General features: G+C 55.9%; 1 protein-coding gene across 1 annotated transcript in view; it reads right to left on the reverse strand.

Annotated features, from left to right (window-relative positions):
- The window catches only part of IGSF9B (immunoglobulin superfamily member 9B), a 47,106-nt gene that overhangs the window by 18,050 nt on the left and 14,591 nt on the right, over positions 1–14,465 (reverse strand). The window contains exons 4-13 of the mRNA XM_025357411.1: positions 10,505–10,656; positions 10,081–10,198; positions 8,758–8,899; positions 8,322–8,467; positions 5,582–5,724; positions 5,151–5,291; positions 4,949–5,065; positions 4,550–4,700; positions 3,270–3,381; positions 539–714 (exon numbers count right to left, since the gene is read on the reverse strand). Coding sequence (XP_025213196.1) covers positions 539–714; positions 3,270–3,381; positions 4,550–4,700; positions 4,949–5,065; positions 5,151–5,291; positions 5,582–5,724; positions 8,322–8,467; positions 8,758–8,899; positions 10,081–10,198; positions 10,505–10,656 — 1,398 coding nt within the window. The remainder of the gene's footprint in view (positions 1–538; positions 715–3,269; positions 3,382–4,549; positions 4,701–4,948; positions 5,066–5,150; positions 5,292–5,581; positions 5,725–8,321; positions 8,468–8,757; positions 8,900–10,080; positions 10,199–10,504; positions 10,657–14,465) is intronic.

Below are 14,465 nucleotides of genomic sequence, written 5' to 3' on the forward strand. Positions count from 1 at the left end.
GGGAAAGGGGCTGGAGTCGGGCCACCCACACCACCTAGGAAAAGCCTGTTCACAGCGGCCCTTTCTCTGGCTCCAGAGCAGAGCAAACACAACTGTCGCCAGGCAGGGAGGAGTATGAGACTGCCTCCAGGAAGGTGACTGGGAAGACTCCACAGCAGGAGGCAGCCACATGCCTACCGCCCAGTGAGGCTGGGGCCAAAGGCAAGAACCAGCAGGCGCTGTCAAGGAAGGAGGATGCCCAGTCTCCCCTGAAAGCCACAGAAGTGGCAAACACGTGGCCTGACAAGGAAAGAGAAAATTCTAAGTGTCTTTCTTCCATCTGAAAAAGCAACAGGAACTCGGCCAACAGCACTCTGATGCGGGGCCAGCAAACCCCACAGAGGCCACAACAAATCCTCACGGGGAGATCAGACAGCATGGCTCCGTGGAACACTCAGAAAGGTACCCGGCACGCAGGAAACCAACTGCTAGCTGCCTGGGCCACTGCCCCCACCACCTCTACAACCCCGGCTCCCAACATCCCACCCCGGGCCCTCACCTAAAGTGTTCACAGTGACCACCTCACTGAAGGCGCTGGTTCCCAGCTTGTTCTGGGCCAGGACGCTGAACTGGTATGCTGTCTCAGGCTCCAGGGTATCCACCAGCAACCAGCTGGGTCCTGGCGGCACTGGCAAGGACAGCCAGTCATGGGGCCCAAACTGTGCCCGCTTCATCCTGGCCAAAAGAGAGAGACAGGATAGGGGACGAGGGGCGGGGTGGGTTACACTGGAGAGAAGACGGTGCATGCAGGGTGCTCAGGGAGAAGGAACTGGTGGGCCTGGCGTTCCCAGGTTCAAGGGCAAGAAGAGGGCATGGCCCAGAGTGGATGACCTGCCCAGCTTTGACTGTGCCAATCCTCCTGATGCTGGGTGACCAACCGCAGCTGGCACCTTTTCTACCAAAGGGGCCTTTAGGTGCAAGTCATGCTCAGCACACTGGTCCAATTGATTACCAGCTGCACTAGCAGAATCCCACCCTGGTCAAAACCCTAAGAACAAGCTCTGCCTGGGGAGAGTAAGGACACTGGGGTGTGGGGAGAAGCAGTTCAACAGTGGTGGGATGAGGGAAGGAGCCCGGGGGACCTGGCTGCACACACCCCCAGGGACAGCCAAAGTAGGGCCTTGGGTAACCCACAGGGCTCATTCATCCAATCAGACTTGAGTCATCTGAGATGTCCGGGGTATAAGACCACAATGACCAGGGGTTTCCCCACAGTGAGGCCAGGATCCCTAAGGCCATAAGGGTTGGAAGTCACATCAGGAAGGTCCCACTATGCATGTAGAGTAGGAAGACAGGGCCGAGGGTGTTCCCTTGTTCCACAAGCTCCCAACTCCCAGCAAAGCCGGTGGGCTATAGGTGCAGTGCCGCCACGTCACCACAAGGAGGAGACATGGTCCTGTGGGACTGGCCCTCTCCTTGCAGTCCTGAGCTGTAACCTGGTGGGTGCCCTCCAGGACCCGCTCCCAGGCTCCTGGCTCACTAACCCAGGAGGGTGAACTGAGGCAGCAGAAAGCAGAACAAAAAGAAGCCGGCGCCAAACGTCGGAGTCAGTACACAGAGTTAGAGGCAGGCAGAAAGAAAGGAGACATCCCCACCTCGGCCCCGGCCTTCCCTGCCCCAGGCAACAAAGCAGCGGAGCCACGTGTGGAAAAGCAGTGCAGACGAACAGCAGCGTGGAGCAGCGCCGCAGGCAGCAGGGGAGCCCCAGTCCACGCCTGAGCCCCCCGTCGGATGTCCAGACCTCCCACCCAGGCATCTCCAATGACAGCTTGGCCACACCAAATGTCCCACCCTGGCCACCAAGGCACTGAGCAGCACCAGTCTCGCAGCAGCCACCAGGCAGGCTGGTTAGGGCCCCCACGCTGCTGCGGGAGGAACAGAGTAAAGGGATAGGAGGTGAGCTGCTGCAACTCCCATCATCTAGGTGCAGTTCTCCAACTCAGAATCAAGACACCCAGGACACTGTCTGAGAAGTAGCCACCGAACCACCGTGATGGGAGACAGGGCGGGTTCCCCTCTCAACTTCCCCTGCTGCTGAGAAGTGGATAAAGGGGTCTCCCTGAACCCCCTGAGCTGCCTCTGGCACCTGCTTTTTCCTCCTCCCCAGGCTCGAGTTAGCTTGGCTGGAGAGACACGTGCAGGCGAGACAGGTCTAAAAGAAGGCACTGAGGGGCTCACCCTCCTAGCTCAAGGCTGTCACACCCTGGGCAGGGCAGGTGGCTGCCCCTCTTGACTCAGACAGGAGTGTGGGGAGGGGCAGCCCTGGGGGCATGGGAGGAGTCAGCCAGGCTTCTGTCTCCTCCCCTCCTGTGCCTCCTGCCCTCACCCCGCTTGGCACATTTTTGAGATCTCTATCTACCGTAAGGTTTGCGCAAAGATCTCAAATCACTGCATCTGGCTAAACTGACAACAGAGGAATGAAAACAATCAAGAAACACATGGTCCTAGAGAGAAAATGCAGGGGCTGACCCCAAGGCCGGGAAGTGAGCATCACCTCTCCACACCAGTTTCTGTGGCCACTGGGGAAGAGACAGAATAAAAACTAGACCACAGGAGGTGGGGAGGGTGAACACGTACAAAACATAGTGAGAAAGAACCAGTAAGACCTGGTATTTGCCAGCACAACAGAGGATTACAATCAACAATAATGTATCATACATTCTTCAATCACTATGAGTATAACTGGATTGTTGGAACACAGAGGACAAATGTTTGAGGGGTGGATACCCCTTTACCTCAATGCGATTATTACACATTGCCTGCCTGTATCAAAATATCTCATGTACCCCATACCTATAAATATATGTACCATGTACCCACAAAAACTACAAATACAAAAATACAACAAAAAATTTAAGCTCTAAAAACTAGACTCTACACTTAAGGCTGGGCAATTTCACAAAGCCCTTGAAGGGCAGAAGTCTCTTCCAGGCTCCAGAGGAATCCAGAGGATGAAGCAGGACACAAAATGAGGCAGTAGATGAGCAGGGAGAAGGCACAGAGAGGCCCAGACCCCTCAGGCCACAGGGACACAGCCATGCCCAGAGTCCCTTCAGACCCCTCCCGTCACCCTCAAGGACCTCATCACTGTCTCAACCCACCTCACTCTATGCAGGGCCAGGAACTGCAGCCTCCTCCTACCTCCCCCCACCCAGGGTGGCCTGCAGGCAGATGTGGGAGGGGAGAAGCAGAGAGCAAAGCATGCCGGGGTGACTCACAGAGGTCCGTACCAAACTGAGAATGTCTGCTCGTAGCCTCCATCATAGCCTGGTTCCCAGGACACGTTGGCAGTTGTCATGGAGACCTGGACCCGGACACTGCCCGGGGCATGGGGGCTGGTGCCTGGAGATCAAGTGGAGACCTCTCAGACTGAAAAGAACTCAGCCATGTGGCTGGGTGCCCACCGTCTCGCTGTGGGGAACCTGAGAGGCTGAAGCGCATGGCAGCGGAGCGCAATATTGCAAGTGAAGGGATAGGGGCGACGGGGTGCTCTTAGGTGCTGACTCCCCTGACCCTACTGGTTAGTGGGGTTGGAGCAGGAAGTCTGTCCCACTGTGCGGTCTAGTCCAACTAGGAGATCACATAGCATCAGGAATGGGTCCAATAGAAACCAGAGCCCTCCTTGTCCTGGCCCAAATCCTGTGCTTCTCTGGTAAGCACAGAAACACTCCTAAGGTCGCAGGCACAGCCACAGAGTCCCCTCCTGTTAAGGTTCTCTGGCCTCAGGAGACACCCCAATGCCGGCGTGTGGGCAGCACAGCACAGCAGTCAGGAGCCTCATCCTGGCTTCGATTCCCGGATCCACTACTTCTTAACCATGTGACGCCGGAGAAAGCGTTCGGGTCACGCCAACCTCTGCTTCGAGGAACATACACTAGGGAAAGCTCAGCTCACACCTCCCGAGTTGTGAAGGACGAGCTGAGCAGACCACTTAGAACGGAACCTAAAACTGGTGGTAAAGGCTCAAAAGGCGTTGCCTGTGACTGTGATTGTAGCCATCAGGACCCAGGACAGGCTGAGAGGGTCCAGGCGAAGGTCCTGGGACACGCGCCTTGGGCAATCAGAAACAGGAACGCCCAGACACAGAACACCAGCAACCTCCTCCTGCCCAGCCTCCGCACACCAGGCCTGGCCTGCAGGTCTCAGCTCTGCCCTCATCTGAGATGCTGCACAGTCCCCGTCTCCCTCATTCCAGTCCTCCAGCTTTCCCTAAGGCCCTTAAAGGCTCTGCAGTCCCTTCCAAGCCACACAGCCACCTCTTTCCCAGATGGGCTGCTGTGGACATCAGGCCTGTCCCCAAAAAGACCTCCCCGAGGACAGGAGCCATGCTGCCCTTCCCTGACAGAGCCCACAGGGGCAAAAGCTGCAGGTGCTAGACTTGGGGTTCAGGGCTGGACGGACTTAGGAAGGATGCCCAAAGAGTGCAGTGGCCACCAGGGGATGCCCCCAGCGTCCAGCACCCCACCCCCAGCCAGCCTGTTCTGGCCCCACTGCCCTGTCAGACACGTACCGATGACGGTGAGGTGGGTGCTGGCAGTGATGCTCGTGACCACGTTGGTGGCAACACATTCCCACTCCCCGTGGTCCTCCTTACTCAGGGCACGGAACTGCAGGCTCCCACTGGGCAGGGCACTGTGCTTGCTTCTGCTGGGCTTCCCTACCTTGGTGAACAAGGGGCAGGGAAGAGGGCGGGAACAGAAATGGGGGTGAGGAGAGAAGCCCGAAGTGGATGGGAAGGATGCGCCTGAGACCCCAGCCCACCCATGCTGCCCCTCCTCCTGAGTGCCTGCTGCTCTTCAGGGTCAGCTCACTGCTCGGCATCCAGCCTGGTCAGGGCAGGTCCAGAATAGAACTGCTCGCTGTGTCCTCACACCTCCCCGCAGCCCCAGGAGCTCCAGGGCCCAGCTACCTTTCTCCACGTGATGACAGGAAAGGGGTCCCCCGCGGCTGCGCAGGGGATAAGCAGCTCCCGGCCGGCCTCCTGCCTGTACTCCCAGCCTGGTAGCACCGTGAAATAGGGGGGGTCCTGGGGAGGAAAGCACAGGCACCCTCATGAGGCCGGGGATCCAGGGGCCCAGCTCATGGAGGCGGTCACAGCCCCAGGACCTCACCTTCAGGACAAGCCTCGCAGGGGCAGACTGGCCCATGGTCCCCAGGGTGTTGTAAGGCACACAGGTGTAAGTGCCAAGAGCCTCCTCTGTGGCCTCCTCAATTCGAATGGAGCCATCCTCCATCAGGGTCCAACCCAGGTTCTGCCAGACACAGATGATAGAGCAGGGAACACCGGTCAGAGACTCCATGCTCCATCCCAGGCTGGGTCCCAGCTGGGCCAGGCAGCACGTGGGATGGCATGCAGCTCCAGCCTGGGGTAGGCGGTACCCACAGACCCCCAGAGACCAGAGACCCCTACGGAAGCAGCTCTCGGTTTGCCCAGGGCTTTTGGAAGGGGCCGTGAGTCCTGACAGAAATCCACAGCCCAAGGTGGCATCACAGTACTGGGGGGAGCCCTCACTCCATCCCCCAACACGCATCTCTCTAGCACCTTCTCGACCTGCAGGGGGCGGCCGTCCTTGTTCCACTTGACCACGGTGGCTGGTGGTTCTGCATCCACAGGGCAGCGGATGTAGCCATGGATCCCCACGGGCACATAAATTACAGGGGGCATGTTGAGGACACGGGCTGGGTCTGCACAGAGGAAGCACAGGTGGGAAAGCAGACAGACACAGGGAAGAAAGGTGAGAATCCAGGCCGGAGGCAGCCCATGCACCAGCCCAGGTACTCGGAACTTCGGTTCTGAATGTCTGGAGGCACTCAAAGGCACGTCTGAGCCTGCTCCCATCCTCAGTGCCCGTCATGCTTCTGCCATGGACCTCACCCACTGAATGAGGTCTCTTAGTGCCCATTTCCCCCAGTTCCTAGACCCCGAGCCTCAAAGCCAGCATTTGCCCACACCCTTTCCCAACAGCTCCTTATCCCAAAGTCTTCTGAGCAACAAGCAGTACCTCCTCTCTACATCCTAAGCCAAAAGAAGAACACTATCATAGGCTTAACCACAAAGGGGATATTTTTCCTCCCCATTCTGCTGGTTGTCCAGCCTTCCTTAGATTCAGTTTCCCCATCTGATTCTGCAGTTGAAATGCAGAATCAGGCCAGGTGCAGTGGCCCACACCTGTAATCTCAACACTTTTGGAGGCAGGGGTGGGAGGACTGCTTGAGGCTAGGAATTTAAGACCAGCCTGGGCAATTTAGTGAGACTCCAACTCTACCAAAAAAAAATTTTGAATTATCTGGGCATGGTGGCACACACCTGTGGTCCCAGCTACTCTGGAAGTTGAGGCAGGGGGATCACTTGAGCCCAAGAGTTTGAGGCTGCAGTAAGCCGTGATGGCACCACTGCACTCCAACTTTGATGACAGAGCAAGACCCTGGCTCTTGGAGGAGCAAGAAGAACCTCACACCTCTTGTGATGCAGGCTGAGTCACCTCCTCTCAGTACTCCCCTATTTCCCCTGAGGGCTACGGAGGAGAAGGATCCAGAACTAGGAAGGCAGTGAGGATGAATGAGCTGGTATCTTTTAAGCATTTTGAGCTCTTCAGAGAACAGCATTACATAAATACCAGGCCGAGTTATATATTTAGACATAGCTTCCTACTTTTGTATGGTAGAGTTTTTTTTTTTTTTCTCCAAGGTTTTCAAAGGGTTTATGAATGGGAAATACTCTGAACACTGCTTTTTAGCAGAAATAAAAATCCTTGTCTCACCCACCTGTAAATCTCAACCCCCTGGATTTTCTTTGAAGACAGGAAGGAGGTGAAAAAGGACAAGGGGGAGTGGGTGGTGACGCTGGCACTGGGGAGAGACAGGGAAAACCAAAACATGTCTCCAGAAAGACAGATGGCCTATGGCTTCGAGGAGGGGCCTTCATCCTGGCCAGCTCGTCTTCCAAAGGCCACCTCCTGTTGGCTCCTCCTGCCCCACCATGGCCACCTCCGTGCCAGGTGGCACAGCCTGCGTCCAGCACAGAGGGACGGGGCGCACCTTTGTGGTGGACGGGTCTCTCCTTCCTGCAGTTCTTGCCCACCCCAGCACAGCTTGGGCACATCCTAAGTCACGTATGAATAACTTCTCGACTCGCTTTTTCCCGCTGCAGGTCTGGGGAGCGAGATCTGTTGTCCTGGGCCTCACGGCTCTCTAAAGCTTGGGCCTGGGGATACAGCACACCAAAAGTCCTTTAAGTGGCTGACGGCAGAAGCAGAGAGGCGATGCACTCCATAGAGAGGAAAGGGTGAGACTGCAAGGTTAGGGGTCCAACGGGGCTCAGCAGGCGCAGCCAATAGTGGAACGTCCACATCCAGCTCTGGGCAGCAGTCGGACCAGCTCCACCTCCAGGGCCACCAGCCATTCTCCACTTGTCCTCAGCTCATACACTGACCCCAGTCTCATCTCCAGACTGTTCCACTTCTCACCCCTGCCACTCCCTGTCACTGGGTGTGAGCAATCCGCCCACACCAGCCGGCAAATGAGGGAGAGTCTGTTGTCTACAGCAACAATGCCAGCCTTTGTTGTCTGAGTGACAGGGCCATCCACAAATCAAAAGGAGGACATTGCTCCTCATTACTCATCCTTCTCTGTCTCAGGGCTCAGCTTGCCAGGGGGCGGGAAAGCAACTGGCTGCTCAGTATTAAAGATCAGCAAGCTGAATAGTGGTACTTGCACAAAAGCCCTCAAACATCTGGGTGAGGAGCAGCTCATTCATCTGGATCTCCAGCCACCCAAGAGGAGAGGCCGCAGAAGCCAGAGTGAGTGGGCATAGGAGCTGCAGCACATCACCCCCGACATAGACACGGTGTGGAAAGGCAGGGAGTAAGGCTAGGAGAAACCTAACCCTGCGTGGGCCTGGGCTATGCTCCGTAAGACACCTGAGAAAAGAGCATCAGAGAGCAATTGGTTCTGGCCACAGAGGTGCAGGCCAGCCTTCAGCCCGAGGAACGCCGTTCAGAAGGAACTGCGCGAAGGTGTCTTCCTGAGTGCAGCCTGCACTGAGCTGATGAGATGCACTGGTTGAACAGCGACGCCTGGCCAACGAAGTAGGAGCTGGTCCACCCCGACTGGCCAGGGCCTCGGCCTCGTCTCCAGCTGTCCCTCCTTTTTCCCTCATTCATTCCTCCACCCACACACCCCCAAATGATGCTTGGTCTTTTCTACCCTCCAGCCTACAGTCTGGCTAACACCAGAACCTTCTGGAAGCCCCACCACCCAGGCTCCTCCACACCCCTACTCACACTGCACCGTCAGGTACGCTGAGGCGGAGGGGGAGCGCCCCAGGCTGTTGCTGGGCACACAGGTGTACTTCCCAGCATCCTCCGGCTTCACCCGGAAGATGATCAGGGTCCCGTCGATTAGGATGCGCACCCTCAGCTTCAGGTCACTGCAAAGCGGCACGGGGACAGGGGATTGGGTGAGCAGAAGGGGGTCTTGCCACAGACACACAGTCACCATCACTGCCCCAGATGTGGCATGGAGACCCCATGACCCTGGCATCCCCAGGGCCCCTCCATGCAGACCCTGGCCTTGGCATGTGAGACACACGAACCAGATCGCCCACCTCCCCCAGCTCCAGGAGCCGTGGGCAGCCTGCCCATGCAATTTCTGCTCAGGGGCCCTGCCCGTGGGGACCAGGGTGGCGACCTCATTGAAAAGCCAGAGCAGGGCGCTCACTTCTGAAAGTAGACGTTCTCGTCCTGCCAGTACCAGGTGTAGGTGAGGTTGCCCGGATACGCCTCTGCCCGGCAGGTGAGCAGAGCATCCTGGGAGATGTTGACGGTGATGTTCTCAGGAGGGGAGACGATGAAAGGGGGCCCTGGGGAGAGCAGGGAACAAACCTCACCTCACCTGATCAGGGACGGCAGCAGCACCCAGGCCTCCTGGGAGCCCTCAGTGCCTCAGTAAGGGGTGTCCTGAACCCTGCAATGGGGGCGGCTGTCATGGAGACACTTCCAGATGCTGTCTGTGCTCAGGCATCCTGTCCACTGCCCCTGCCCCTGCACCTAGCTCCCCAGACCAGCCGCCACACACACCCCTTTCCTGCTCGCCTTCTCCCAGCAGAGCCCAAGCCAGAGATGCAGCAGGGAGAAAGGCAACTCTTTTCAAATCTAGAGCAAGGAATACTCCAGTCTCAAGGAGTCAGGGCCGTATGCTGCTCCCCAGTCAGAAATCAAGAGGGCAGCTGGGGGTGCAGGGGCTGAGGAGTAAACAGAGAGTGAAAGTCCAACAGTCCTGGTGCTGGCTGCACAGACAGAGAGGGCAGCTGTGGCCAAGTCTCCCCTGAGAGGGAACAGCTTCCATCCAGGCTGCTGAGGGACCTCTGGCCCTGGCTGCTGCTCGACACTCATAGGCAGGAGGAGCATGCAGCCGCCACCAACCCCCCAACCCCAGAGTTCCTCCAGGAGGCAGGGCTGGGGAGGCTAAGCAGGGGGCCGAGCTCAGCACAGGGTGGAGACCCCCCCGACCTGGACGCTGCCCCATCCTGCTCAGTTCCTGGCCCCTCTTGGGGGACTCTGAGGCTCCAGGCAGGGCAGACTGGCATCTCCCTGTGCTGACTATACAGACCCCAGCTCTGCCAAGTGCCCACTGTGTTATTTAAATGTCTGGGGCTTGGATTGAGTTTCTATCTTTATTTATTGATGCCGTCACTAATGGATAGACGACCCGAGGGAGGTCTCCTCTCCCAGCGAGGCAGAGATATGGTAGAGATGCTATCTGAACAGAAGGAGAAACCAGAAACCCACACAGCAGGGCCTCTCTGCCACGCCACATGGTGCCCGGCCACGGCCTGTGGGCCTGGCCCTCTCCCAGGCAGCCAGTGCGGGAGCTCTGACCAGGATAGCAGGCGGCACACAGGGGCCCCACACAGATCCTCATGGCCACCTGCACCTCCATCTGGCCCCAGATGAGCCCTGGGAAAATGCCCTTCGTAGCTCAGCCGGGCTGGACATCCCCGCACGCATCCGGGGGTGGAGAGGCAGAGGAAATGGCTCCTACCTTGGACAAGCAGGTGGGTGGTGTGGACAGCCTCCCCCTGAATGCTGTACGCTCGACAGGTGTAGGCACCTCTGTCCTCCCGACTGACCGATGTCACTGTCAGGCTGCCATCACTCACCTGGGGCCAGAAACAGATGGAGCTCAGCACCCACGCTCGCACCCACCGCTGCTACCCTCCAACAGGGAGATGCAGTCAGAGATGCTAAGGTGGAGATGACCGCAGGGACACATGCATCTGGGGGACACGAAGGGCAGATGCCCCCTTGCCCACCTCCCGCCAGTGACACAGAGACGCCTGCAGTTGAGCCAGGCCATGGCTTTCCAGCCTCCTCTGTGCTTGTGCACGTAGCATCAGGGGTCGGCTGCAGTGGGAGGCTGCCCTGGAAAACAGACTTCAGCGGCCCCAACCTAGAACCACACTCACCTGGTATTTCCCACTAGCACCGAGGAGTGTCCCCTCCTTGAGCCAGGTGACAATGGGCTTGGGGTTCCCAAAAGCTGTGCAGGTCATGGTGATACTACCACCCTCCTTGGCCTCGATGTACTGGGGGGGTGTTTCTGTAAAGGTGGGAGGGGCTGCAAAGGAGACCACAAAGGTGAAGGACACGCCATCAGCCAAGTCACTGCCCTGCAGCAACAGTGCCTGCCCCGCACATCACCCTCACTGCAGCTCTGCGGAACGCAAGGACAAAGGAAGGAAGGTGGGGATGGGCAAAACGTTCTGCGAACCACCATTACTGGCAGGGAGACGTGCATCCAAACTCAGTCTGGCGGGGTCCAAATTCTGCACTGTAGCTTATTCCCAGTTCACCGCTGTTTACTGAGCATCTACTCCAGGGTGGCCCTTCAAACACTGTCTGCTCCCAGCTCCTCAGGCTTTCCTACCATCCTTCAGTCTTTCCCTTTATGATGATCCATGACACTCAGGAGCTTCTACTTCTTGAATCCCAGCTCAGCCAGGCCCCCCATTTCCAGGACACTTGCCGTCTGAGCCCCACCAAGGCCTAACACAGATGCAGGCCAAGGCTATGCGGAGCCACATTTTCCCAGATTCTGCTGAGAAAATCATCCTGCTTCCTCCCTCTCTGGCTTCCACGGGTGAAGGTGGACAGCCCACCCAAAGGCCACTCCCTTCTTCATTTTCTTCTGATTATGCCAGGTCATCTTCCCCCCTGCGTTGGAGATTTGATTAAAACTCCATCCTGTTTGGATAATCGGCTTTTAACAGACTCAGTCCCATTTGCCTGAGCTGCTTGTAGAAGCAATCCGGTCAATCTTAACCCCTTGGACTATCAGTTCCACAGTCTTCTGAGATGGCAAGGAGGCCCCCAGTTCTCAACTCCGGCCCTGAGGCCCACAGCACTAGGCTGGCGCAGGTCAAGCTGAGCTCATCTCAAGGTACGTGAAGCTCAGAACCCAAGTTCAAGCACTAGCCTGCCACTTCTGGTAGCCTTGACAAGTTACTTGGCCTCTCTGGGTCTTACCTAAATACCTAAATCCCCCACCCTCCAGAAATGATGTGAGGAATAAAAATGTAAAAAGGAGCTTGTAAAATGTACAAATTGCCAGTAACACCGCCATCACTATCATCTCTTCCAGAGCCGCTGAGACACTCACGGGAAGCTTTGGGAGGAGTCGCTCCTCCCCACACAGCCCTGCCCCGAGAACTAGTCACGGTGCTATAGGATCTGGTCCTGCCTGTAGCACCAGCCTCCTCTCCCTCCCAGCGCACTCTAACCACACTGGCTGTCTTTGTCTTCCTCAAATGCCCCAAGAACTTCTGACCTCAGGCCCTTTGCACATGCGGCTCTACCTGCCCAGAACTACGTACCTGGATCTCCCTCCTTTGGTTCATGCAAGTCTTTGCTAAAATGCTGCCTGACCTGGGCAGCCCATCCCATCTCAGATGGCACTTCCAGCATTCTCTGCTCCCTGGTGCTGTTTCATTTCCTTCAAAGCACATGTCACTTACAAGTCTCTCTCTCTCTCTCTGTGTGTGTTTACCTGTTTCTTACCTGTCCCCTTTATTAGGATGGTGGCTCCTTAAGGGCAGCCCCGTTTTGCATATAGGTCACCACATGCCCAGCTTTTAGCATAGTTCCTGGATGTAGTAGCCGAGGGCTCAGCAAACATTTGTCGAATGAATGAAAGAATGAAACAAACAAATGAGTGGTGTTCACACATGCACAGACCTACAGGCCAGCACCAGTGCAAACACAAAACACTTCCTAAGAGCAAGACCACAGTTACACCACTTTCATCTCCCATCTCTGAAGCCTGCAGCCCAGTGCAAGCACATCAGGGGCACACGGGGGTGGCCACTGAATGAATGCAGGAGCACGCATTATCACAAGCAAAAACATGCGCCTCACACGTCCTCACACATGTCACCACATGCAAAAACATACGCCTCGCACGTCCTCGCACACGTCACCACATGCAAAAACATGCGCCTCGCACGTCCTCGCACACGTCACCACATGCAAAAACATACGCCTCGCACGTCCTCGCACACGTCACAAGCAAAAACATACGCCTCGCACGTCCTCGCACACGTCACCACATGCAAAAACATGCGCCTCGCACGTCCTCGCACACGTCACCACATGCAAAAACATGCGCCTCGCACGTCCTCGCACACGTCACCACATGCAAAAACATGCGCCTCGCACGTCCTCGCACACGTCACAAGCAAAAACATGCGCCTCGCACGTCCTCGCACACGTCACCACATGCAAAAACATGCGCCTCGCACGTCCTCGCACACGTCACCACATGCAAAAACATGCGCCTCGCACGTCCTCGCACACGTCACAAGCAAAAACATGCGCCTCGCACGTCCTCGCACACGTCACCACAAGCAAAAACATGCGCCTCGCACGTCCTCGCACACGTCACCACAAGCAAAAACATGTGCCTTGCACGTCCTCGCACACGTCACCACATGCAAAAACATGCGCCTCGCACGTCCTCGCACACGTCACCACATGCAAAAACATGCGCCTCGCACATCCTCGCACGTCATCACATGCAAAAACATACGCCTCGCACGTCCTCAAAAAAATCAATTCTTATCCAGTGCCTAAGAATATACTAAAAATAATGGCAAAAAGTCATTCAAAGTCCTTGTAAAGGGGTCCTGGGATCCTCACTTGCAGGCCTCTTCCCACTGAGAGTGTGTGTCCATCTCCGACACAGCCTCTCCCTGCCCAGCCTGCCCCTTGAAATACAGTTAACACAGACACTGCCTCTATTACGCCTGGTGCCAAGCTTAAAAGAAAAGATAATAAATTAAATTTACATCCTGAAGTGACAAATTACTTACTAACTACATAATTACTTTATTATTTAGGTGCTAATCAGGAAAGTACGTTGAACAATTTCTAGTTTTCAGGAAAATAATGGTTTGACTCTCAATTATTTACTGAATTAGATGTTAGCTTGCCAGCTGCATTTCCAGGCTTAATTCTTTTTTACAAGTGCCCGGTAATTAATAGTGCAGGTTAGTAATAGGCTGCCCTCTCCTCCACGTAATTCACCAACCTAAAGGAAGGCTTGGCTCAGGCTTTTGGGGTATTTTATATGTGATAAAGAAATAATTGGGTCTGTTTCCACCCAACTGGTCTTCAAAGAAAACACAGAAGGAAAATGAGACAATTTGTAATTCTAATTGTTCACTGGCCTTTCATTTTCCAAAGGTGATCCCTGTCAGAAAATGCCTGACATTAAACATTCTAGTTTGAAAGCAACGGAATGCTGGTGCTTGGATTCCTTCCTTCAATAACGGAACTATTTATGCTGGAAGGAGCCTCGAACTTGGGAAGAAGAGAAAGGCAGAAGAGGAGAAAGGAGATCTCTCACCGCGGAAGGGTTGGTTCTGTTCTGCCCGTGTGCAGGTAGGTGCCTTGATTATGGAAAAGCATCGTTTATCGCCAGCCCTGGTTCTCAAGCCTGGAGCAGATGGTGCACCATCCCCAGCTTTCCCGCCCAGCACTTCCCTATGAGCAGCCTACCCGCGTTCCCTGAATGAGTCGCTCTTCCTGCTCTGGGCTTCCGAGCACGCTTGTCTCCTCTGCCTGGAGGACCCTACCCCACTTTCCACCTGCACATGACGACCTTCCCTCCCTAGCCAGGTCTCTGAAGACAGGCCATTTCTTCAGAGAAGCTCTCCCTCCTTTGTGCTCCCAAAGCCATATTGCAGTAATCTCTGGATGTGACAGTCTCTTGAAGTCTCCTTAAGACCCAGGACAGGGTCATGCCTCCTGCTGTATTCCCAGAGCCTGCCACAGAGTGCACGTCCAAAACTATGTTTCGAATAGATAATTGTTGGTAGATTCGCAGAACTACCAAAGTCCTCTACACCTTCCGGCCTGATATCCCTGCTA

Source organism: Theropithecus gelada, chromosome 14 (assembly GCF_003255815.1).
Source record: "Theropithecus gelada isolate Dixy chromosome 14, Tgel_1.0, whole genome shotgun sequence".
NCBI lineage: Eukaryota > Metazoa > Chordata > Mammalia > Primates > Cercopithecidae > Theropithecus > Theropithecus gelada.